The sequence below is a fragment of the Nipponia nippon genome, unplaced genomic scaffold (genome assembly GCF_047370975.1).
Source record: "Nipponia nippon isolate SJK-2023a ecotype South Korea unplaced genomic scaffold, ASM4737097v1 scaffold_1, whole genome shotgun sequence".
NCBI classification, from domain to species: domain Eukaryota; kingdom Metazoa; phylum Chordata; class Aves; order Pelecaniformes; family Threskiornithidae; genus Nipponia; species Nipponia nippon.
In genome coordinates this window covers 141,450,094-141,473,930 of record NW_028262290.1, presented here as the reverse complement: position 1 = coordinate 141,473,930, position 23,837 = coordinate 141,450,094, and the positions used below count along the sequence as shown (strand labels likewise).

General features: G+C 41.1%; 1 protein-coding gene across 5 annotated transcripts in view; it reads right to left on the bottom strand.

Moving 5' to 3' along the window:
• The window catches only part of CDK6 (cyclin dependent kinase 6), a 143,448-nt gene that overhangs the window by 32,704 nt on the left and 86,907 nt on the right, over positions 1-23,837 (bottom strand). For all 5 annotated transcript variants that reach the window (XR_015708263.1, XM_087774854.1, XM_087774865.1 and 2 more), the window contains exon 5: positions 11,549-11,658. Coding sequence is in view for 4 of the 5 variants with exons in the window: in XM_087774854.1 (XP_087630980.1) it covers positions 11,549-11,658 (110 nt within the window). In the remaining variant the exon portion in view is untranslated. The remainder of the gene's footprint in view (positions 1-11,548; positions 11,659-23,837) is intronic.

Genomic DNA, 23,837 nt, shown 5'->3' with positions numbered 1-23,837 from the left:
GTCTCTAGCAGAGTGAGCGTACCATGGTGGCTGTGTCTCCCATGGACTCATTTGTACAGGGCCAGCGTGTCAGCAGGTCAAGCAGAGCATCAAGCGAATGTGATGGCAGTGCCACAGGCATTGTGCAAACAAAAATTAGAAGCAAGGCAACAACACGTGTGTTCATACCACAAGGCGAACTGTGGCTTCAAAGGAAGAAGGGACAGGAACTAGTGTGAGCTGTACCCTGCCATGCCTCTTCTCTATTTTTCAGTACACAGCCAATACCAGGACCCTGAGGACTGATGGCAACGGCGGCTCCAGCTACATGTGGGTACCACGTGTGCTGCTCTGTGGCAGTCAGCACGCATATGCAGGAGAGGCTGTGGCCACCTCCCTTCCTCCCCAAATTAAGACTATCTAGGTCTTTGACATCTGCAACTACAGCCAAAGCACAGATTCCCAGACCAGCTGGCAAGTTCTCTGCAGTGGTCTGAACCCTGCGGTGTAGGTAAGCTTTTCCACAAAGGCAGTGGGGAGCTGCCTCTGGGCACTGTGGTTCCCTTGGAGAAATGGTTTTCCAAAAATCTAAATATCAAACTTCCTCTTGCTTTCTTTTTGACATTTGGAGCTCTCCTATCACAGCCAATTATTAACTTGGTACAAAGCAGTATGTTTCAGAAAGCTGTTATGTTTTGCTCTGCTGTCCTTAGCTGTTTTTAAACTCCTGCTGTTGCCTGTTCCTTTAGGTGCACTTTCCACTTCTCTCATGCAGATTTATGATTTTTTTTAGATTTAAAGAACACCTAACAGCTTTGGTGAACACCTACATACAGAGAAGTGCGAGTGTGAAGCTGTTGAAAAGAAGACACAAATGTGAGACAGATTTGTCCTATATACTTCTGAACTATTACATACTGTTTTTACGACTGACCAATGGTAGCTTATTATTAGATTTCTTTTCTGGACAATCAAATACAGAAAACTCAGTAGAGCTGCCCAGATCAAAATTTCTGACTAGACACTCAATTTGGAAAAAAAACCCCACACTTGGGAGCTCAGCAACATGAGCCACAGTTAAAATCTAGTCTTTCTCCCCTTGCTCCGGAGTGCACCAGTGTCCAGGAAAGGATCCCGTACACCCACTTGGAGTTTAAATACCTTTTTGTAGCCATTTTCTTATGAAAGAGAAAAGTAAATAAAAACAATGTTTAGTTCTATTACGAGTCAAACAAAAGTACACAGAGCTTCCCCCGGCCAAACTCTAGGCAAAAAGCAAAGCCTCTCTTAGCCAAGTTCCTGAAGAGGGAAGCTGTGTGAAAGAGCCAGGAGACCCTTTCAAAAGGAAAGTCTTTGGGCAGCGTACAGCTGGCTATCCCTCTCCAGGCTGGAGAGGAAGGGGCACGGGTAACACTGCTCTGCTTCTCTCCTGTTCGCTGGCTGGAGAAGTGACCGCTGAAAGCCATCTGCAGCTGGGGATACCATCAAAGCAGCCCTCAGGCGGCTCTGGCTTATCCCAGGAATGAACTTGTCTTTGAGACGCTCCAGAAGACACACAGGTGGTGCACTTTCACATCGACTGGCCGGCAGCTGTGCCGAGCACAGCTCAGCGTGAGGGACCCAGGCGCTTCTGCTGCCAGCTGCATTTCCAAATATCCATTACAAATGCTACAACGTTAATACCAAGGACTTACAAATATCTACATCATGACTGACATGTTGTGGTCTTTCTCCTAGCCACAAGGTCTTTTCCTCTGACCTCTGGTCAGGCTAATTCAGATTGTCACAGACTGGAATATCACCCTTCTAAGGAATGCATATTTTTTTAAGGATGACGTGTTCAGGGGGATTTCAGACTAGTGCTGTGCCACCTGCACATGAAGAGGCTATGGGAAGCTTTCCAGGAGGGGAGCTCTCTCATGAGCTCCCACTGGGCTTGAGCTGTGTGCGGCCGCCGGCTGCCAGCCTAGAGCCACCCGGCCCTGGTCCCTCAGCCACTGCCTGGCCTGACATGACCGTACACCTGAACTTAACAGTCAAATTAAATTTGGTCAGCTAACACCGTTTCTGTGGGTCTTCTTACCCCTGCCTCGAGGTTCCCTTCTGTTTTTTGTCATGGGTAGTGACAGTTTTTGGTTTCTATGGTTTATCAACGGTTTCCCTTACCAACAGATCTATTCCTCTGACTGAAAGTCTGGCACAGCTGGAAACTAGAAGGAAAACCACAAGTGAATGGCCTGGCACTCACTTACCACTCATCTCCAACCACAGACCGATACAGTTACTGGATTTGACTAACGGCTATCAATCAGCCCAACTGTAGACACTTAGAAAGATATCAGCTAGAAAAGGCTTGAGGGAAAATGTGAGCTAAAAAACAACAAGGTGTTTTACTTTTAATGGGGTGATGCTGTCTTGGAAACACATCTATTTTGTGCTCGATAATTAGTGGTATTATTCTGACTGTTTGCCCTTCTCTCCATTAATGTGCATTTGTCCTCTGCCCAAAGCCAATGCGAGTTCTGCCTCAGAGGTCAGATTAAACAGAAAACAATCCGGCTTATCCGAAAACTGGAATAACATGAACAAGTGCAGTCTTCTGCCTTCCTTTGTTAGTTAAGTTTGAAGCAAAATGTCATTGTTGTTCGATCAGATCACTAAGGTCACTAAGCTAAATTGTGGCTTGGGTCCATTCAGTTTAAAAAATGCTTGAAAAAAATCTTTGTAATAGGCTGGCCACTTATCTGGGGAGGAAGAAAAAATCCTATTTTATTAGGTCTGGTTTGGAAAAACCATCAGCCTCCCACACACCCATATGCACATGAATGGCAGAAGAATAAAGGAGGAAAAGTGCAAAGCACAGAATTTTGAAGGCTGACAAGATCTTTCCAAGGAACGAACCTTCTCCCAGTACAGTTGGTCTGGACTGTGGTGAACTTTTATGGCACTTGCAACTTAAATCATTCTTGTAACAAAACAAGATAATTTCCAAAAATGGCAAAAACAAACTCAGGCCAGAACTGTACAGTACCTTGGTTCAAAGGTTGCAAATCAAGCTGTGTAGCTTTTACAGTTCTAAGCTGCAACATCCACCTTTGCTTGTTAAAACAAAGACAAAACAGAAAAGGAAAAAAAAAAGTTGTTGTTTTAATTTTCCTGCTACCAAAATCTAACTGTGAGCAAGCAGACAAGTGAATGATTATACTTTGGAGCTCTTGGTCCACTAGATATGTTAGTTTAAGGTTCACTGGAAAACACCAGATAATATGATTGCAAAGTCTGTGTTTAAAATTGCTGCATGATAAAGAAAACAGTTTTCTCTTAAACCACATTTAAGATGTTTGCCAGTTTATATGGAAAACCCAACTTATAAGCAGCATTCATGGCTGTATTTACTCAGTTGCTTTTTGCCTGGGTGTCTCTACTGTCTTGGTTTTATTATACCTTCCCTCCCAATATCCAGTTATACACCTTTTTTTTTTTTTCTTTCACGGGTTCCTCTTCTTCTCCCTCTATTTCTCTCTTCTTTCTAACATAAAGAAGATTTGCAAATATATTATAGCTCTCTTCTCTCTCTGCTTTTGAAAGGCATTTCAAAAATGTGTTGAAAATAAGAGAACAGAGCACAAACAGGGAAGGTTAAGCTAAGAGCTGAAAAAAAGGTAGCAACTTTACCATATGGAGAAATACAGGATCTAGTAGGCAAAGCAAAATATTCCTACTGCTGCATAGCTACAGTGCCCACTTAAAACAGTGAAGACTAAATGATCAGATATACTGAAGCACAGGAAAATAACTGACAAAGAATTAAAATGCATTTGAAATGAGACAAAGCCGTGTCACAGAAGTACGCCTCATAATTCCTTACATGGCAGTATTCATATTTTAGTGTCTCTTTATTATCTTTAGAGTCTCTACTGTCAGTCAGAGCTGCAGTTCTTTCTCTTGCGTTCAGTATGACCAGGATTTCATCTGCAATATCCATACACATAGCACGAAGTTAAAAACCCAGTTTGGTGACAATTCACAACAATATGCAAAACAACTCTTAATAAAGTTCATTTTAAAAAGACAAGGAATATAATCCTTCCCTACAGAAATCCTGGTGATTTTTCCATGATTCCTACCCTACATAAATCATGCTAAGTTTATCCACTGATTTCAGTTTGAGACAGAGTTTCATTTATGGCGTGTTATATGAATATGTGGTCTCTCTCTTCTGGTCCTGTCCAAACCAAAGTCTCTTCAGTCCCATCTTTGCTTGCACTGATGCACTTGGGCTATGGCAAGAATATGTACTGTACTTAGAAAAACAAGCTCCATATTAAGTTGCATAGTATTTTGCTGCTAATGTTCCAGTATATGATACTTTACTGTTGATTACAGGCTTTAAACAAATGTTTCTGCTCCTCCAATGCTTTGGATAATTGAACAATATTAATGGAAAACATTTTCAAGTGATGACATACTGTTACTTAATTTGAAATGAGGGTCACTTAGTACATATAAATCCTCCTGTCAGGTATGCATTTGCAAAGTTATGGATTCATTGTCTGTTCCTCAAGACCATTCAGCAGCCAAGCAGCTCATCACAAGGAATGACTAACCCAGGATATGTCTGGAATAGAGGATGCAGTACTTCAAATTTCCAAGCAATTCTCTGCAATAGCAGAATTTCTGTGAATCACTTTCCACAAAGCCCACTGTCCTCTCTACTTCATTCTCCAGATGAAGAATGTGCTTGGGCAGTTGAGAACCTGTGGTTCTGCTGTTGAACATACATTGCCAGATGTAAACCTAATTTTTTCAAAGCTCAACCTTAAAAGATTACATCTGTGAGAGATTAGCACCTATAGGAACAGCTAATTCAGATCAAATGAGCACATGATGAAACTGATGCTAGTTAGAAGAACAGACTCAAGGATGAACTGAACTGCAGATTTCTTCCAAGGTAAAAGCTGCCTGTCCCATTCAAAGCACCAGAGAGCCTGCAGGCTCTGTTGTGAGTTATCACTTTGTTGCCTACTGGTAACAAATGGAAGTATGTACCTCCTTCTCTGGATAAGGCCATGCGTGCAGTAGCTCACATACTCATGGCCTGATTTCCTTTGAAGCTACCTTTTTTAGCGTGTGTGATATTTTAGCAGACAGATAACAACAATCATACTAGCAGAGTGGCTTAAATTCTTGCAAATTTAGCCTGAACACACTCTTTTGCTTGTGCTACACGGTCTCACGAAGACCAGGAGAGAGACACTGTGAATTCCAGCCTCAGCTCTTCAACTGACAGTTCTTCATATCTCCCACATACATTGCAACCCTTATTTTGAATGAAAGTCTCACAGTCCTTGGGAGTTACCTGTCAAGGTTTATTTCACAGCTAAGACAACTGAAAGCTTGTACAGGATGACTGAAAGAAGTGCAAGGAATGGAAGCTGGGACAACACTATGCAATACCCTCTCCTCCTTGCCAGTTTGCAACACCATCTTTTACAGAGATCACTCCAACTAAGTGCTGTACTATGCACATTAACAGAGATTAGCTCCGCCACTCTTTGGGCCACTCTGTTGCACTGAATTGTTTCTAGAGAGGTTACAATCCCCTTTGAAGTCTGGGTTAATTTCAACAATGATTTCAGTGAAGCCAAGACTTTATCACATGATCCAGCTAAAAAGAGTTATTCTTTTCACTCAGTGATAGAAGTTCAAACTTTCCTATCCAGGTTCAGGGTTTGGAGACAGCTTAAAAACAGGTGTTCCTCTTACACTTGGCTATTTTCTTCTGCAACCACTTGACCATATTTATCCCACAAAGCATTAACGGAAACTTAAGCTGCAGACCTGACTGCTCTTCCCTTGCTCACAAGTAGAGGAATCCATGGGCAGGTGGGTGCCCCGTCTCCTTCCACAGACCTATCCTACCACCTCGTTCTGGAGTTGACACAGAAAAAGTACATACAATGAATCTGATGGCTGCATTTGAAACTCTGCTAATAACCTATGGCTTGTTTGGAAAGGGGAATAAAGATTTACTATATTTTAGTGTGAAAAATGCTTTACAATTATTCCATACTGTGTCCTGGTTTCAGCTGGGATAGAGTTAATTTTCTTCCTAGTAGCTGGCATAATGATGTGTTTTGGATTTAGGATGAGAATAATGTTGATAACGCACTGATGTTTTAGTTGTTGCTAAGTAGTGCTTACACTGGTCAAGGACTTTTTCAGCTTCCCGTGCTCTGCCCGGTGCACAAGAAGCTGGGAGGGGGCACAGCCAGGACAGCTGATCCAGACTGGCCAAAGGGCTGTTCCATACCGTGTGACATCATGGTCAGTATATAAGCTGGGGGCAGTTGGCCAGGGGGCAGCGATCGCTGCTCAGGGACATGCTGGGCATCGGTCAGCGAGTGGTGACCAATTGTATCACTTCCTTTGTATATTATTATTACATTATTATTACATTATTATTATCATTATTATTACTACTACTACTATTCTATTTTATTTTACTTCATTTATTAAACTGTTCTTATCTCAACCCATGAGTTTTCTCACTTTCACCCTTCCAATTCTCTCCCCCATCCCACCAGGCGGGGAGTGAGCGAGCAGCTGGGTGGTGCTTAGTTGCTGGCTGGGGTTAAACCACGACAACTGTAAGACATTGTATCTAAGAATGAATACGTGTGTATTGCTAGTTTTTTTAAAGCTGTTAAAGGTTTTATGATTAAAGGCAGCCTGTAGGTCCCAAATCCAGTGCTCACATCACAGTCTGATCACCAGACAAGGCTCTAAGCTTTGATTTTATCACATCTGTATACATTACCTAGAGCAACAAAGTCCTGGGCTCATGGCTTTTCTACACACAATGATGTAACTCCTCTAATTGGACAAATTTATACCATTGAAAGATGACTTATATGCCTATAGCTTGTTTGCCTATGTCCGTTGTTTGTGCCCACCAGGGAACTTGTCCCATCGTACGACTTTTAGTAGAGTCACATATCTCTTATCTGTTGCTACAATTTTCAAGCATGGCTGGTCATGCAATAACTGTCTCACATATATTAGGAGCTGGCAGAGTAAGCTGAAAAATGAGACAACTGCTAAAAACATGATTTAATATTTTAAAATGAATAAATAATAACCTCATGCTATTTGTGCCAGTCTTGTGGCTTATGAAATTCTGGGACTGATGATCTTACTAACAGTGGGCTGATTAAAACACCATGGAGCTGGTGCATGAATGGTCTCAGTAAGAAGCCCATGTGTATGGAATTAATTTCCCTCTTGGCTGGATGAAGCTTGGGGCACTGAGATAATACTGTTTTACTTTTGGTTTGGGGAGATGGAAAAGGTTTTTGGGAGAGGACTGTCTTTCAAGTTTGAGTTTGAATTGGTACCTGTAATGTTTGTGAAGATTGCACATGCAGTCACAACATTGGCCACTCTCAAATGTATGACTTCTTCAGCTTGACTGGGCTGTGAATATAACATAAGCTACAAAAACTGATGGTCTCTTCTGATGATTTTTAGCTCTATAGTTACTACAAAGCAAGACAAACTCAGTTGCTTGTACAATAATATTACAGTTAAACTTGCCTAGCTGGAATTATTATAAAGATATCTGACTCATCAGTCCCACATACACACCTACTAACACCCTCATCTGTGCAGGACTGAAATCATATAGGATTGTGGTTTTGAAGACTGGGCATGTATAGATGCACTAAGAACTAAACATCGAAACCTTTCAACATTTTTTCTCAAGACTGCCTGCTCAGAAGACAGTCCAAGACTGGTGATCCCTGCTTTCTTTTATAGATCGTTTCATCCAGATTCAGATTCCAGTCTTCTTCCCCTCTCACACTCATTCACCTTGATTAAGTATTACCTAATCCAAGCAAAAAGAGAGACAGACCCTCCTTCCCTAAAACGCTGGTCATGGCTTCCTGCTTTGGAGCCGCCCGCAGTCCCTGAGCCAGCTGGAAGAGTTTCATGTATCCAGATAGAAGTGGATGCTACTCCCATGTTTGCCTTTCTCTTTAATGAGTTGTTCACTGAGTAGGAGGTACAAGGCCCTTTCCTACTGGCCAGGAAAATGCTCAGCCTCAGAGTGAAACCTTTTTATTAGTAATCCTTATTTTTACCTAAACATAAAAAAAAAAGCTAATCTTCTTGCTGTGCTTTCAAAGGATGCCCTCATGCCATCGGGGCCCCTCAGTCCTGCCAGCTGTATCTCTGAAGGATTCTGTGACATGGTAGCAAGCCATAGCATACCTTACAATTTTCCTTACTGGTTATTATTATCAATAGACCATAGCTTTTAAATCACCAAGAAAACAGTCACTGTGACAAATACTTTTGTGAGATAAGGACAGTCCATCCAAATGCGTCTAGAAGTCACTGCAACCTACTTAATTAGACAGGAAATTTAAAAATGGAAACTACAATATAAGGAAATTTTCAAGCAATGCTTTATTTGGGGGTGCTCTCATCAGCAGTGCACATGGACAGAAAAAGATGCACAAAGCAGAATAGTTTCTTAGGTGTATGCATACATAACACATACACCTGACTACTGAGCGATTTACTGTCTATCTGTAAGTAGAGTAGGATCCTTGGGAATCTGTGCGAGGGGTTTCAGGATACAACCTTTGTGCATTCATGTATGTAGAAGCCTACAAATCTGCACCGTAATTAAAGTGTGCATGTTTTAAATATAGCTATGACTTTATACAAACCTCAGATTGCAGGAGGACCAGAGTCCTCAGATGAAAAGTGTCATTTGTCTAGCTGAAACAGCCAAGATGAGAAAAATGTTCAAATTTACTCTAGGTGTATCTAGACGGAGATATATTTATTTTATTTTTTGTGTCTATGAATTCCTTTATGCACTTTTGTGTATTTCCGATCTATTTCTTAAACAAATACTTTGTTTGCATTTGTCTTAAACTGTTTTGGATTAAGGGTGATTCAAATTAAATGAGGTGCCTTCCACTTAGAGACATAGCATCTGTAACATAGGGACCGGACCATTCATAGAGTTCACCTCTCTCCTACGCTTGTCCAAACCTACAGCACCCTGCCTGTGTTTCCAACAGCCTACAACACTATATTCTAGCAAACTCAAACTGTCAAATGTCTTCTTGGCATAAACAGGATTCTGATATGTTTTGTGATGCTGTGTAGCATTTTATTTTGAAACCCATTCCAGTGAAGTCTCCATAATATAAAAAAGCCCAGAGGAGCCTCAGTACATTTCTTCAAAATGACAGAGCTTTAAAATCTTTCAAAGAGAAAGCAAAAGAGAGTAGGGAAAGAAGGCAACAAGTACCCAGTAAGACAGTAAAAGAAAAGGTTGTCTTAATGTCAAACTACTTCTAAGCTTCAACTGCATTCTCATACTCTTATCCTATCAACACCAGTGGAAATGCAGATCAGTGATTACCCAAGGGCACTACCATTTTCAAGCAGAAATAGCTATTGTATTTATTCAATCTTTTGGAAATAATCCATGGAGTTTGCAAAATTTTGCAGTTTATTGCTACCAAGGTCACAGTAACATGGGTTTTCTTTTGCAATCCATCAGGAGAATCAGAAAGACAACATATATCATACAGAGAGTATTGCAACATTAACCCAATACAACAGTCCATGGAGATAGCATTCAGTGCTGTTCATTGTAGCTTTATGGCAGTGAGCCTTGAGATTAGTCTTCCAAATCATGCTTCTATACTGAAGTATGTGAAAGTCATATTGTTTCCAATGAAACAACATAGTACATACAGACTTGGCAGATTCCTGACCTCTACAGTTTTTGACAGTCTCCCAAATTTAGGACTGAGAATGTCAGACTGACCCTGCATTTGGCAAGGATAATAGAAGTCCTGGTTTTATCAAACTCTGCTGCAAGTCAGATCTCCTTTCCATTAAAAAAAAATCTCTGATTTTGTAATATTAATGTATTATTTGCATTTGTAAACAAGCAGAAAATTTAACTGTCCCTAATTTAATTTACTGCGTTGGATTTGGAGAGTCAGTGAGGCTCATACATCATAAAAGGAAAAATAAAATTAAATTGGTGGTGCTTGTATATGGCAATATTTCTTATCTGTCAGAATACTGCAAATTAAATGAGAAAAAAATGAGAATTTTGAGCATGTAATAAAGTTCTGTGTTCAGTTGTTTGTCCTGTATCACTCTTATTGCAAATGCTAAAATGAAGTTGCTAAATGTACTATTTAAATCAGAAAAGATATCAATGGCTTAATGCTATTGTGAAGCAGGCAGTATATGGGATAAGACTAAATCTTTAAAAGTTTGCAATGGAGGGTTTAATTGACACTCCTAAAATCCACATTCTTTTTTTCTCTCATTTTCTGACCTCATTTCTGAGTCAGAGACAGAGAGGGTGGAGTATAATAATTCTACCCAGGCCATTTGACCAGGCAAGAAGCCCAAGAAAAATGACTTTTCCATATACTGACATTACTAAGTAGTAGAATCCCAAAGTTATTTTGCAAGACTTCAATTAGTACTTTGAACTTCATGTTGTATAAATTAAATAGTTGTTTCTCAAGGCCCTTGCAGTATGGCTTCTCCTTGTAAATTATACTGATTTTGGTTTTTAGGCCACCCAGTGTATCATTTTATTTCATTTTCTTTATGTATATTCTTTGATTTCACAGTGGGTGTTATAGAATGCTATACAGTTTCTACATGGAGATCACCCAGGTGATGACAACATGCACTTTTTGCCATAAGCTCAACCAAAATGCATGTGATTGGGTTAATATCGAGACACATTTACCTTGTTAAGGTTAGTGGGTGTTTGTTCCTCTCCACACCCTACATGGTACAACCTCCATATTAGTGTCCTTCCATGGGAAAAGACCAGTACACAAGTGTTCCACTCACATTCACAACTCATCTGCATCCAGCTGAAATATTTTGTAGCAAGACAGTTCTGATTGATAGCCAATTTAATTGCATCAGCCAAAAAAGAAGTCTTTTATCTGTTTTTTTTGGACTACATTTAACATCTCCGTTACCCTACACTCAAGCTAAATAGCTTATTCTTAAAAAAAATCCTACCTCTGTTTCCTACCTCTAGAAACCAACTTTACAGTGACTTCTGAGATCTCAAATATGCCCAGAGGGGCCTACGAGCAATCACCTGACACTCCAATGCACAAACTCCAGAGCAAGACGACTCTGCTGACCACCATGCCCTGCCTTCCTCAGGGTACATACTTTCCAGAATCCAGCTTTACTCAAACTGATCAACAGCCTCTCTAACCCACTTTTATCTGCATTTGGATTCAGGTGTAACAGGAATACAACAATGCTCATACAGGCTTTACCAAGAGCTGAGGCAGAATCCCATCAAAAAATAAAGACTCCAGGATGGCCACAAGCATGAATTCGCAATGGGTATTTACATTTTGCGCTGGAAATAAAACATCAGGCCTTTCCAATATAAATGTGATCCAGTGTATTGTACCAGACATTACTGCACATTTTTTCAAATTTCAAATGAAAAACATGAAGAAAATAAAACTGTATTTCTTACTTTCGACGGAACATTTCTGCGAATATGCAGCCAACACTCCAAAGATCAACTGGTGTTGCATAGCTGGACTGAAGCAAAACTTCAGGAGCTCTATACCACAAAGTAACAACCTGTAGAACAAAAGGGAACATAAGAGAGAGCACGGTTAGCTACAGAATTACAACCTCCTAAATGTTATTTAAACAGCTCCTGTTTAGTTTAATCCAAATTGTAAAATCTCACAGATTAGGGCAAACTGGTTTGGCCAGTGCACAGAAAAGGGTCCTGCATGGAAAATCTCACTATGGATAGCTGCAATGATGATGAGTTGGGAAGTGAGACCACTTCTTGTCAAGAACAGTGCAGTTCGGGGTACAACAAAAATACAGTATCAGAGCACAGCCTTGGTGTGATATCACAATATCACAGCACACTACCAGAACAACTCTTTGGAGCTTTTGCAACTTACAGACTCCAAACACTTCCCAGTGGAGATTTGGACTCTCTGTAGAGCAAACGTTTGTCTATTGAACAAGGCCTCTCTTTCTTAAACAACTTTCGTGGACCCCTTAGATGTAGTCACCAGAGCCAAACTGGAAACAAATAAGCTAGGGAATACTGTGGGTTTACCTGTAGGACAAACCAGAACCTGTAGCCCATGGCTGTATTATAATAATTACAAATAATACAAATAATACTTTATGTATTATTTTTCGTAAAAGAAACGGGGTTAGCTCAAGTGTACGGGCCAACCTGGGTAAACATGTCTGACCTGTCTCAAAAGTTCTCTCTGAAGAAACTGAAGAAATTTTAACTTATTTTTTTTTATCAGTTGGATACAGATTAAGTCAAACCCTCCCCAAAGCTGTCCCTTACCAAAGGCAGTCAGTGCTGTCCGCTGTGGTTTCCTCGCACACAGAGGTATCTTAAACTGACAGTTTTCAACGAAGCAACACAGCACAGGGGTCCTTGGCAGATTCCTGACCTTTAGAGTTGTGTGACTGTCTCTGCCCCCATGCTGCTGGTTAGACCAGCGCTAACTTCTCTCACAATTTATTTCCAAATGATACACTCTTTCCCAGGGACATATGCCACGTAAAGCGTCTGCTTTTAGGTTGTTGTTGTCCTGGTGGTCATGTCGCAACATGTTGTAGAGCCCCAGTGGGAATTTTACTGGCACTGCTCCATCGGTGTACTTTGATGAGTCCTGCACATTGGACCCACAACAGAAATGGGACAGTTTATATTTATCCTTTTGTTTCCCACAAGTAGACCAAATACAGATGAGGCTGACTGTATCTTCAGTATATTTACAGAAGAACACAAGGAGCTTCTTCAGAGTTCTGTGTGAGCTATTATGCTGCTAGAATATAATCTCAGAGCCACGGGAGTATCCTGCTCCTGAATACAGTTATAATCCAGCCATAACAACACATGATCATCAGCTAAATACCAATATTTTCTTAGTGTGTGTTATAATTTAAACTTCTGACTATTAATCTGGGGGCAGGGAGGGTCTCAACAATTATTGGTTTGTTTCTCCAACAAACACAAAGGTGGGAGATGCAGCATTCAGGAGCATGAAACAAAGCAAAAACACTGAAAAGAAACAAGTGCAAAGATAAGAATGGAAATAACTTTTAAAATTATGTTAACTAGGATACTGAGTTCTGAATTTCAAGACCAGTACAAAGAAATGTGTAAGAAGAGTGATTTTTTTTAATGATAACAATATAATTGTTTTCTAAGCAAAAATAACAATGGAAGTAATCAGCCGAATTCACTGGTCAAAGCCAGCTGAAACAAAAGCAAATCCAACATTTATTACAATCATTACATGCCCCGACAGCCTTTGGAACTACTGAATGGCTATTGAAGGGAGGTTCACGGATATTTGCACAAGTGGTCATATTTGCTAACAGTCCTCTTAAATGCTTTGATCTGTATTCATAAAATTTGTCTTTGAAACAGTTCAATAACACAGTGCAAAGTACTGCACCGGCAAGGTAGACTTCCAGATACCTGTCCACAGAAACAGATTCCTGTGTGGAAGCTGGGCATTATTTAACTCTGTTTGTCTTGTTCCTGATTTGGTACCATATCAGTGATGCTTTTCCAAAATATTTCTCTGTATAAAAACCAGAAAAGTTTCTTCAGAGATTCATTCCAGGGAAAGAAGACAAATGTAACTGGAAGTCAGGGATTTTTACCGGAGCTGCCCTATCTGAGTCAGATAGAATTCCTCCTAAAACACATAGATATTTTTCCTGATGCAGATATACCTCTCAAAATGAACTGCACTTTTATTCTCTCAGTACATTTGTGGAAAAGCTTATTGAAGAAATGTTGCTTTGAGAAATTAGGTGCAACAATTTCAACCCATTATTGTTTGTCAATGGCTGGGCGCAGTGTCAGGAGCAAGAGCTGTGTGATCTCTGATCTGCGGGAATACCACCAAACCTCAAGATTCCTGGTTTGAGATCCACACAGCTCTTCTCACACGGAGTGAAAGGGTGCTTTATTTTCCCCAGTCCCACCAGCCCTGCCGTATTATGGCTCTGCACTCTCATAGGCAAAGGACTGGGGGATGCGTGGTTGCGAGAGTCTGAATACTTCTGACAATGTACACCCCAAGCTGAAGTCCCTTTTCCAGGGAAACACGGCACAGGACAGCTGCTCCTTTCCTGAGAGAGCGTCGCAGCTTGTGGCCGGTCCCCAGGTGCTCGCTCAGGGGGAACAGTGCTGTTTTCAGGAGGCTGCGGAAGCGTGCAGCACATTAGCTGCTTCTCCCACGTGACCACTTACTGGCACAGTTCCCCAAGCATTTGCACCCTGCTATGCTCCATGCATGCGTACACAGGGGAGTGGGAGATTTTACTTCTGAGTAATTTGGAAACTTAAACCTTTAAAAAAAAAAAAACATTTCCAAAGTCTTACAGTTAAATTCCAGCAAATGCCTGACTGCTTTGTAGTCAGAGAGGAAGTAATCTGTGTTGAGCTGTTTTGATATACTCTGTCGTTACTGTGTAATTATAAAAGTGACCAAGTAACCTTTATGGTTTGTAACATGCAAGTCTGTGTTTCAAATTGTGAACCTGAAAGGGATCAAAATGTACCAAAATGTCAGCTCACACACAAATAATGCCACAGATGACTCCTCTAGTGGTCAGGGTCTTCTCCTGAAAAGCACAGGATGATGCAGATGATGCAGTGGTTTTGACACAGAGTTTCACACTCTCTTTCTCTTACCGTAGAAACAAAGAAAATATTTGTGGACATTCCATTAACATTTGCAGATAAGAAGAAATGAAAATTATTCTGAACACAGGATATGGTGAGGCTGAACAACTATATCATCACTTCCTCTTTAGCACAGTTGTGACTTAGAATGAAAAAATGCTTTGCTTAGGTAAGCCACACCACCAGTGAGACAGGCTCTCCCTGAGACATAGAGCACTTGATACAGAGCAGCTTGATAAAGTCCCGTTTTTAGGATGAAAAAAGCAAGCACCTGCATCAGTACATTTCACTTAAATTCTGCCTCTCCTGACAATCTGACACACACGTAATGTGGCACACGGTGATTGCTCTGTAGGAAAAGGGGTTCGTGCTCACATGCTGACAGAGATCCTAAATTCAGCGCAAGACTCCTAAATACTTTGGAGGTTGTAGGCTTTAGCAACCATGTCACATTTTAGTCCTCTCATCTAATAAACTTCCCTCCTTTGCCTCCTCCTCGCTTCTCCTCCCCCTGCCTGGCCTCTTTAGCTCCTCTCTTACACCAGCCAGGTTCCTCCCAGCTGTCCCCCAGCCTCCTCGCTCCTCTTCCCTGCCTCTGCCTTTCTGCCACATGCCAGTGCCCCCCCCCGACAGCGTCACCGAACATGCCTAACCCCCTGATGCTCATGTGCAAACACCCGGGTGGACACAGCCTGCTGCCCCGCTGCGTCCCATGTGCTCTGCCTTCCCTCACGTTCCCTGTCTGCTCCCTTTCAGCCTCGAACTCCCTTGAATTTCACACCCTGTCCCTTCTTCTTCCAACTGCCTCCAAATGCTTCGGGGCCAAAGTAGCTCCTTGTCCCCGTTTAGCTTCTCAGCCCACTCTGCCTGTTCTGAGGATACCCTATGACATTTGTATTTCATACATTAAGCTACATACGAAAAGATTGAGAATAATTCATATACTGGAAGGAGTACATACCTAAATGAGTAACTATGCTCCATTTCCAGTGCACATTTTATGTTTCCACTACCCAGATAAGATGGGATGATATCAGATAAGAACAATATCAGTAGCTGCAGATCACTGCTTCTAACAATTCAAATGTCAATATATTTAGGCAGCACTTCGGGATGAAAATAAATGAAATGTGTATCTATCTGAGAGACATTAGAAAGGAAAAGAACATCTGCAAAAGTCTACCAAGACTGTGTCTGACCCCCTAAAGAAGGAAATGTGCTCAGTGAGAAGCAAGGGGAGAGCTGCATTCAGAGTCAAAAGAAGAAAGAGAACTTTATTTTGAAATAGAGCTTTCTGCCTTATTATACCTGACAGATGTTGCTATCTGGGACCATCTAGCCCCAGGAGTTTCAATCCTGCACTTCATGGCACCTGTTTCTGATGAAAAATCAAATTAGTGGTAAGTATCTGCTCACTAGCAATGCGAACCCAAGAACTAGGCATTGTGTCAGTCTCATTTAATTTCCATTTACTTTACAGAGCAGATTTTCACTTTTGGATAACTGCTTAATTTAAATGGATCTGCACAATACACAGCCCTTTCCAAATATAGTTGCTGACTGAATAGCATACAGTTCAAAAAAGACAAAGACAAACAGAGGTTTAGGGATGGGGTTGAGTAACAGAGACACAAAAGACTACATTTCGGTTTGCCACAGACTTTAAGTACAGACCAATGCTCAGTTGCACAGCTACAGGAACAAAGCAGGGATCAGACTGTAACACAGCGGCTATGTCTGTGCTAGGAAATTAAATGGGACAGGAAATGTTCCTTTGGCACTGAGACCAACAGGCACAGAGTGGCCTATGTCCATATTATTAAATTCTCAGCCTCCCAAAAAAGGTGACCGCATGCAAACTGTTTATTGGGAATGGTCTTTGGTCCATGCTTAACTGTGCCTAGGAACTGTCTGGGGAAAGGCTGGTTGGCATAACCCAAAACCATGCCAGGAACCATTCTAATAATTTAACAGTATAGACAATTGAGCTCCAGTACCCACGAATGTTTCCTGGCACTCTTTAATCTACTAGCCAGTGAGTCACGCTGTGGCCCCGGGTCTTCCTTTCACTCCAGAGAGAAGGCGTTTTGCTATGCTTCCCTCATCCCCGCTGATTCAGAGGGGGCTCCAGGAGGGCGACGGGGTGGGGGAGGCATGGCCCACTCATCTCACCCAGCAACTGATCTCATTTTACCTTAAGTGTGTTGTACCGGTCAGATGAAGCCGTGCTGCAACTGCTTACCATCTATCAGGAGAATCTAACTGACTGGCCCACATGTAGACATCTTCCTTTTAGACATCTAAAGGTGGATGAGATTAACTCTACTCTAATTAGTTCTAAGGGGACTTTGAAGAGGCCTATAAAACCTTTTAAAATATTAACTTTCATAGAAATCATGCCACAGAAGCAATTAGCAGGATGCTTAAATTCATACATACAAAGTATCCTTAAAGCCAAATAAAAATCTTCCAAATCTTTTGCTTTTGTGAGTGTGGTTTCTACTGTACTCTTTTTGGTGCTGATTTTGTTAATTATATTTGTCATTAGACATTGACTCATTTCATTGCTTAAAGCATTTCAGCTTCATGAAAGATTATTTGTAAATTTTTTTTTTTTAAGTTCCCTAACATGGTTCTTAAACAGTTATTTTGTTCAGTTCTCACTAACAGGGCTTTCACATTATCTTTGGGGCATCTTTTTGACTCTTTTTCATTTATTTTTGTCCTTTCTTTTTCTTTGAAAAGGAGGGAATATAGCTATAGAATATATGGTGCAGTATGTAGAATATAGCTCTTTAGTGTTGCTTCGTCATCTCCCAACTTCACAAAAATCTATCGCTTCAAACTGTTCAGGAGGATTTAAAGTGGAATCTTTCCAGCTTCACTGTGGAACTGCTACTGCATGGCTTCTTCTTCAGGTCTGGGACTCTAAAATGACTTGCACAATTTTCTTCAAACTTTGTAGAAATTTCTCCTCAGCTGTATGACTAAGCCTGACACATTCACCACAGACTAGCTGGAGAGGACAGAATTACAGACGGCTAAAAATCTGGGCTTGCATATTGATTGAAGCCTGGCTTCAATCTTCGCTGTGGAGAGACTCGCTTTCCCTAACGCACCTCCCTCTCACTTGCTAGAAACGCTGCGCTGAATCTCCACGGAGTCTGAAAACAAGAAATGTAATTTCTTAAATGAATGCACTTAAAAATGCAGTCTTACAGTGTAACGTTACTTAGAATGAAGTCAATGTAATATTAAAAATTGCTTAGGAAAAGAAAGAATTTGTCTAATCATGTTTCATCACCTGCAGTCTGGAATAGTGACTGACAACCAGGACTGAGCAGGGCAGAAGTGGCAATTCAGAGGGTAGGTGACACTAAGTTAGGAGGTGATGGCATTTCTGCAGGATCACAGGCTCTGACACTTGCCCTGCACGCTGCTCTATGCCTCCCGGGGCAGCCCAAGGTGGCCCTGCTCTGTGCTGTGCGAGCAGACCTTTGGCTGCCTCCAGCCCTCTCGCACATGGAATGGCCCCTAGCTGCTCTGCTCCAGCAGTGGGGACATTCCCCACCTCCCCTTCTACCTCCATGCTCCCCAGGGACATCCCAAAGACCTGCGGGAGCAGAGCACACCTATGCCATACAGGGAAGCTTTTTGTGTGCGTGTGTGTGTGTGACAGAGAGAGAGAGAGAGACCCAGGACACAAGGGAAGGGATAGTCTGGGGTGTGCTGGAATGGGGGAGCACGGAGAGAGAAGATGAGGAAGGGAGAGAAGGATAATGCCTCATTGCACCCTGCAGCACCTTGCACAGCAACCTCCAGCATGGGGAGACAGCCCTTCCAAAACCTGCCTGTCTAAAAGGTATAATAAGGCCGACATAGGTGATGGTAGCATAGGCTTTTTAGCCTTTTTACCCTTACTTCAGCACATTTTCAACCCTGGTTTGGAAGAGGAGTGTGTCTGCTTTACTTGCTGGGGACTGTCTTACTGTATTTTCCCATCACTATCCTTAAATCATTCGCTAAGCATTCTGCGTTTATAAAGCAAGCCTAGGACTCGCTTTAATCTATCTCTGAAGACCTATTATTATTTCTAACTGTGACAGAGAAGGTAATAATCACTACATTATACAATGTACTTTAGTTTCCAGGGATTATATCAGCCTGAATAATTATATTGGTTTAATCTCTTTTTTGAGTAGTGGTTACTACTATGATGTAACGGTTTTCAGTTCCATTGCAGAGATAGGTATGGCTGGAGAGAACATTTCTGTCTTAGAGAAAGATGATTATATTTTTTCTGTTTATAGAAACATTAAAATAGTTTCCCTTTTAAAGTAAAAGTGAACCAAACTACCCCGGTGGCTTTCAGAAAGCACTTTATTTCTTGACAAAAGGTTTAATATATATATAAAAATGACATCCTTTCAAGTGCTATGGGTCTCATAAAGTGCACGTGGTAACAGCAATTTTATCTCCTTATTCACATTTGTCTTCGGTTTAGGCACAAGCTTAATTAACTGCTTTGTGAAAAGTGGAAGGACTGTTGTTATTATTTCATTTGTTAAATCATCAAGCAAAAAATTATCTGTTTATAGAAGACACAAATCCTGATCACGTGTACCACCCACTATCAAGTTGTTATTTTAGAATGTGATCTCCTCTTTTTGATGCTAAAACATCTGTGCTTCGAAGAAAGCAAGTTTTAGCATCTACTGTAAGATAACTTGACAAATAAAGAAGTCATTAATTTCTTTGATGGTTTATACACACAAAACTAATCAGAATTTTGCTTTTTTTATTTCTAGGAAGAACCACATAACCCAGTGTGATGCTGCTGCTGAAGAATATTTCTAGGTACATCCGTTGGCAGTAGGAGTGCACGTGTGTGTGTGTGTGTGTGCGCGCGTGTGTGTGTGTGTTTGCACATCATGTGTGCGCATATAAACTCTAGCGGAAGATACCTTACCTACATTCAGTGGTTTTTACCTCAAAAGTCTCTGTGTGCTAAGTAGCTGTGTGCAACAGCTACTAGAAAGGAAAACGGGCTCTTAGATGAGGTAATATTCTCAACCATTAGTGATAATTCAGAACTTACCTCAAAACTAATACAAGGAAATATATTTCCATTAAGCAGAATATTTCATAGAATTCTCTACTGACACCATACAGAGAACATTTCTGAGACACTACCTGAAACTTCACTTGAAAGGTGTTTTATCTTTATACAAAGAGAAAGAAGCAAAAATAACATCAGCAACACTGCCGTACCTGATCCAGAGCCCACGAAAGTCAAAGAAAGACTTGCCAGGGCTTGTTGTGTATTAAAATCAAAACAATGATGCCCTAATCTCTAAGCTGCAGAGCAGCCTTCTATGGAACATGGGACAGCTCCGTTCTTTACAGAAGTGGTCAGGTTTGCATGCAATGAGGCTTGTGCTGATATTGCAATGTATTTACCTACCAAGATACTTGACAACACTGAGAGTGACAGGCTTTAAAAAAAAGTAGCCATTCTTCAGTCATGCTTCAAGACTCAATAATCAAACAAAATTTGTAGACTGAAACAGCAAACTCTAATAATCTATCTATCTCAGAGCTGAAAAAAACACAAAGGCAGAAAGAAATAAACACCATTGGCTTCTTATGCTGATCAAGTCAAACATCTACTATAAGAAAGAAGAGAATTCCTTTCACAATACCAAAAGAAACAAAGCATTAAAAAGGTGGCAGCCTATGACTGTGCCTTGGAATATAGGTCTTGTTCTGGATCTGGCTGCAGCAATTTGGCATGTTTCCACTCGGATCAGTCACCTGTTGGCATTAGCTAGCAGAGGGAACAGTCATAATTTCTAGTACCAGATCTTGGGCCTTGTTTCAGTTGCTTTGCTCTACTCTATGTCTTTAGGTAGCCATGAAACCAACTCATCTAGCACCCTACATATTCCCACTGGGTGGAATCCAGCTCTTCTACAGTCTCTCACATCACTTATGCCCATTCCCTGGGAGAAGGAGAACATGTAGCTCTAACTTGCACCAAGGACCAAGCCATGGTTGGCTCCATGCTGAGATCCCCGGAAGCTGCCCTTGTGACTGCCCCATCTCTTCCTGAGTTCATCATGGCTAGACTAGAGAATCTGAGCCTTACCACTTACGGTTTGGCTTTATAATGAAGACCAGCTTTCCATTGCTACTAGAAAACCAGAGTCTGGTTAATAGAAAAGAGTCTCCCCACTTCCTGGGGTGCTGTGTTAGACTTCAGTTCTGAACAGAAAAAAACTAAATAAAGCAAAACCATGAAGGCCACCACAGACCTCTCTCCCACGGAACTTGGGCCCACTTCTGTTTCAAACCATCCTTAACAAAAGGAGACGATGCACAGAGACAATACTGCCTCAAAGAATGGATCAACTACTGCCAGTTCTCTAGGTGAGAGGCTTTACTGTGGACTCTACAGCTACTTCTATATGAGAAAGAAGGTGAAATTTAAAAGTTTTTAATGAAACACAACCATCAAAATTGACCTGAACAAGTGAGTCACTCTCAAAAAGAAACACTCTGTAGCATTTTTAGGCAAATGTAACCACTGTGTCAGAGTTTAACACAGAATTCTGTTAGGATCCTGAATTGTTATAGACTACTATGAATAAAATGAAGTTTTTCAGCTTGGGACTCTAAAAAAGGGGAAACTTGGTGCAAACAACATCTACAAGATACTGTTTTCATTCAGTTGAGAATGAAATTTATGAGCTATTGCTGTGCTTTGAGTTAATGGCCAAAGCTGAACTGGAAAGTAAGGACGCAAATAGCAATCAGGGCATATAAGTAAGAGAGGTGTAAACTATTTGCATATGGCAGGGTGAGCAGAGGACATGTGTGCATGAGTGGGTTAGCTCCTGAGTAAGAGCTTACCTGATCTTTACCCAGAATGTGTAATGAAGGTAAAATAAGCTCAGTCCCAATTAATCTGAAAATATTTCTCCAAATGTCTTTTATACTGAAAGTCTGATTTGGACAAGAGTAGTCTCTGGCACATCTAAAATTAAGATATTTGTCTGGATAACTTATAAAGCTGATACATATGAGAAATTTCCTATCTCCACTACATTTTAGCTACAGTTATTAAAAATTCTCATTGTAACTTTGGGGTCTCTTCATTTCTATGTCCCATCAACTCCTAGGAGAAGCACTCATCACCAGTGGCACTAAGAGCTGTAACCTTTCCCCAGCAGCACGACGTGGTATGGTGGGAGCTCCCACAGCACCTGATAGAGTTTTATGCAGCCACACAGCTCTCCTCTCTCAAAGTAGATTGGGGCTGTGATGCCCCCACTGGAAATGGAAACTTGTGCTCCTAGTGATACAGACTCTACCAAGTCTGTATGAAGGGGCCTGGAGGCAACGTACCAATTTCATTGATAGCCTGGTATAGTATATAAAAGGGCTAGTGGAGCAACACCTGCCAGTGATGCTCATGTGAAGCGATAGCTTACAGTTAAACCTCCCATATTACAGTGAAACCCAAAGGAAACCCAGGGTTGCAAACAAGGCAGCTTCTCTGCAGTAGAAGCTCCTTGTGGGATGTACCTGCCCTCACTACTTCACAAGGTGCAGACTTCAATCCTATTATCACCATGATGGCTGACATGAAGCTGGACCTTCCTACGCCTATGGCACAAAGAATTTGAGCAACTCTAAACACTGCAAATCTGTTCTACATTTGAAATGGCATGCAGTAGATTTTACTATGGCTTTGAATAAATGCATGGCTTTAAATTGATGTAAGTAAAAATGTAAATGACACCATAGCAATGAAACTCCTGTGAAACGCGTTTCAAGGGCTCCTTGAAATTACATTTGGGAAACAAAACCCTCAGAAAATATCTTTCTTTCTAAAAACAAATGGGAAAAGACGTTTGGAAATATACACGTTGCCAGAAAGAAAGAAAAAGATGAACTTTCTATATATAGATGCAATATATGGACAGGTGTATGTGTTTATACGTACTTAAACATACCACAGATCATTAGAAATCAGTTGAGTTTTGAAGTAAATATCAGCAGGACAAGGACCTTCTGTAGATACCTAATTTCATGGCAAAACCAAGACTGGATAGAAAGGACAAAAAGACTAAGGGGAGTCTTCAGGCTATCTGAATCTCACATTTAAGTAGCTTTGTGAGCTTAAGACCAATAAAATGCCAGGCACAATCTGCTGACTTTCCAAGGCTATGAGCTTTATAGGCATCTTTACTCGTCAAATTCCTCTTCTTAGTCTGAAAGTGTCTGTGGGTCTTAAGTGTAGATAGTCACACACATTAGAAAGGCTTGTCCTGGCGAAACAAGCATTGCGTTTCAGCTGAAGCTCTACGGCGTGTGATGCATGTTTAGGCAGACAGATACCCTAGATACCTGGATGTTCTCAACAGAAGTCCATATGGAGTCCTACCTGGTGAAGCCATGTTTGCATCCACGTTAACACCTTGTGCAGATGTTATTATGTTAATCTCAAAGTGGAAACTCAGCCTGAAGGGGACTTAATTGGCACCTCCTACATCCAAGCAAATACTTTGATCACTAGGCTAGGGTTTTTTTGGGTGACAGCTCTTTCCTTGCCTTTGCTGAAGCCAAGTCACTATTCTGCCAGGAGTATATGAGTCATGGGGCAAGACTGTGTCTGAAAGTAGCTGAGTGCTTAAGAACAATCAGCTGGAAGGGGCGAGGAGCTGAGATTCTGGATACTGCTCTCTGGAATGTGTATGCATTTTACATTAGACCATCACTGGATAAAAATAAAAGCAGGCATTAATTACATTAACCAGGCTGGATTCTACTTTGGATCTAGGCAGATTGTATTCCATCTCTCTGACTCTATGGATGGGACTCATAAAAACTCTAGAAGACGGCACTCTGTGTTATTCTGTGGAGAAAGAAGCAACATCTTCTCCCTTGCTACTTGATACGCTACTCACTAGCCAAAACTTAGGATTCATAGTACAAAGTGAAGCCCAAGATTTTTAAAGAATCCAAAAGAAAATTTCCTTTACTTATAAATGCTAGAGGATTTTCT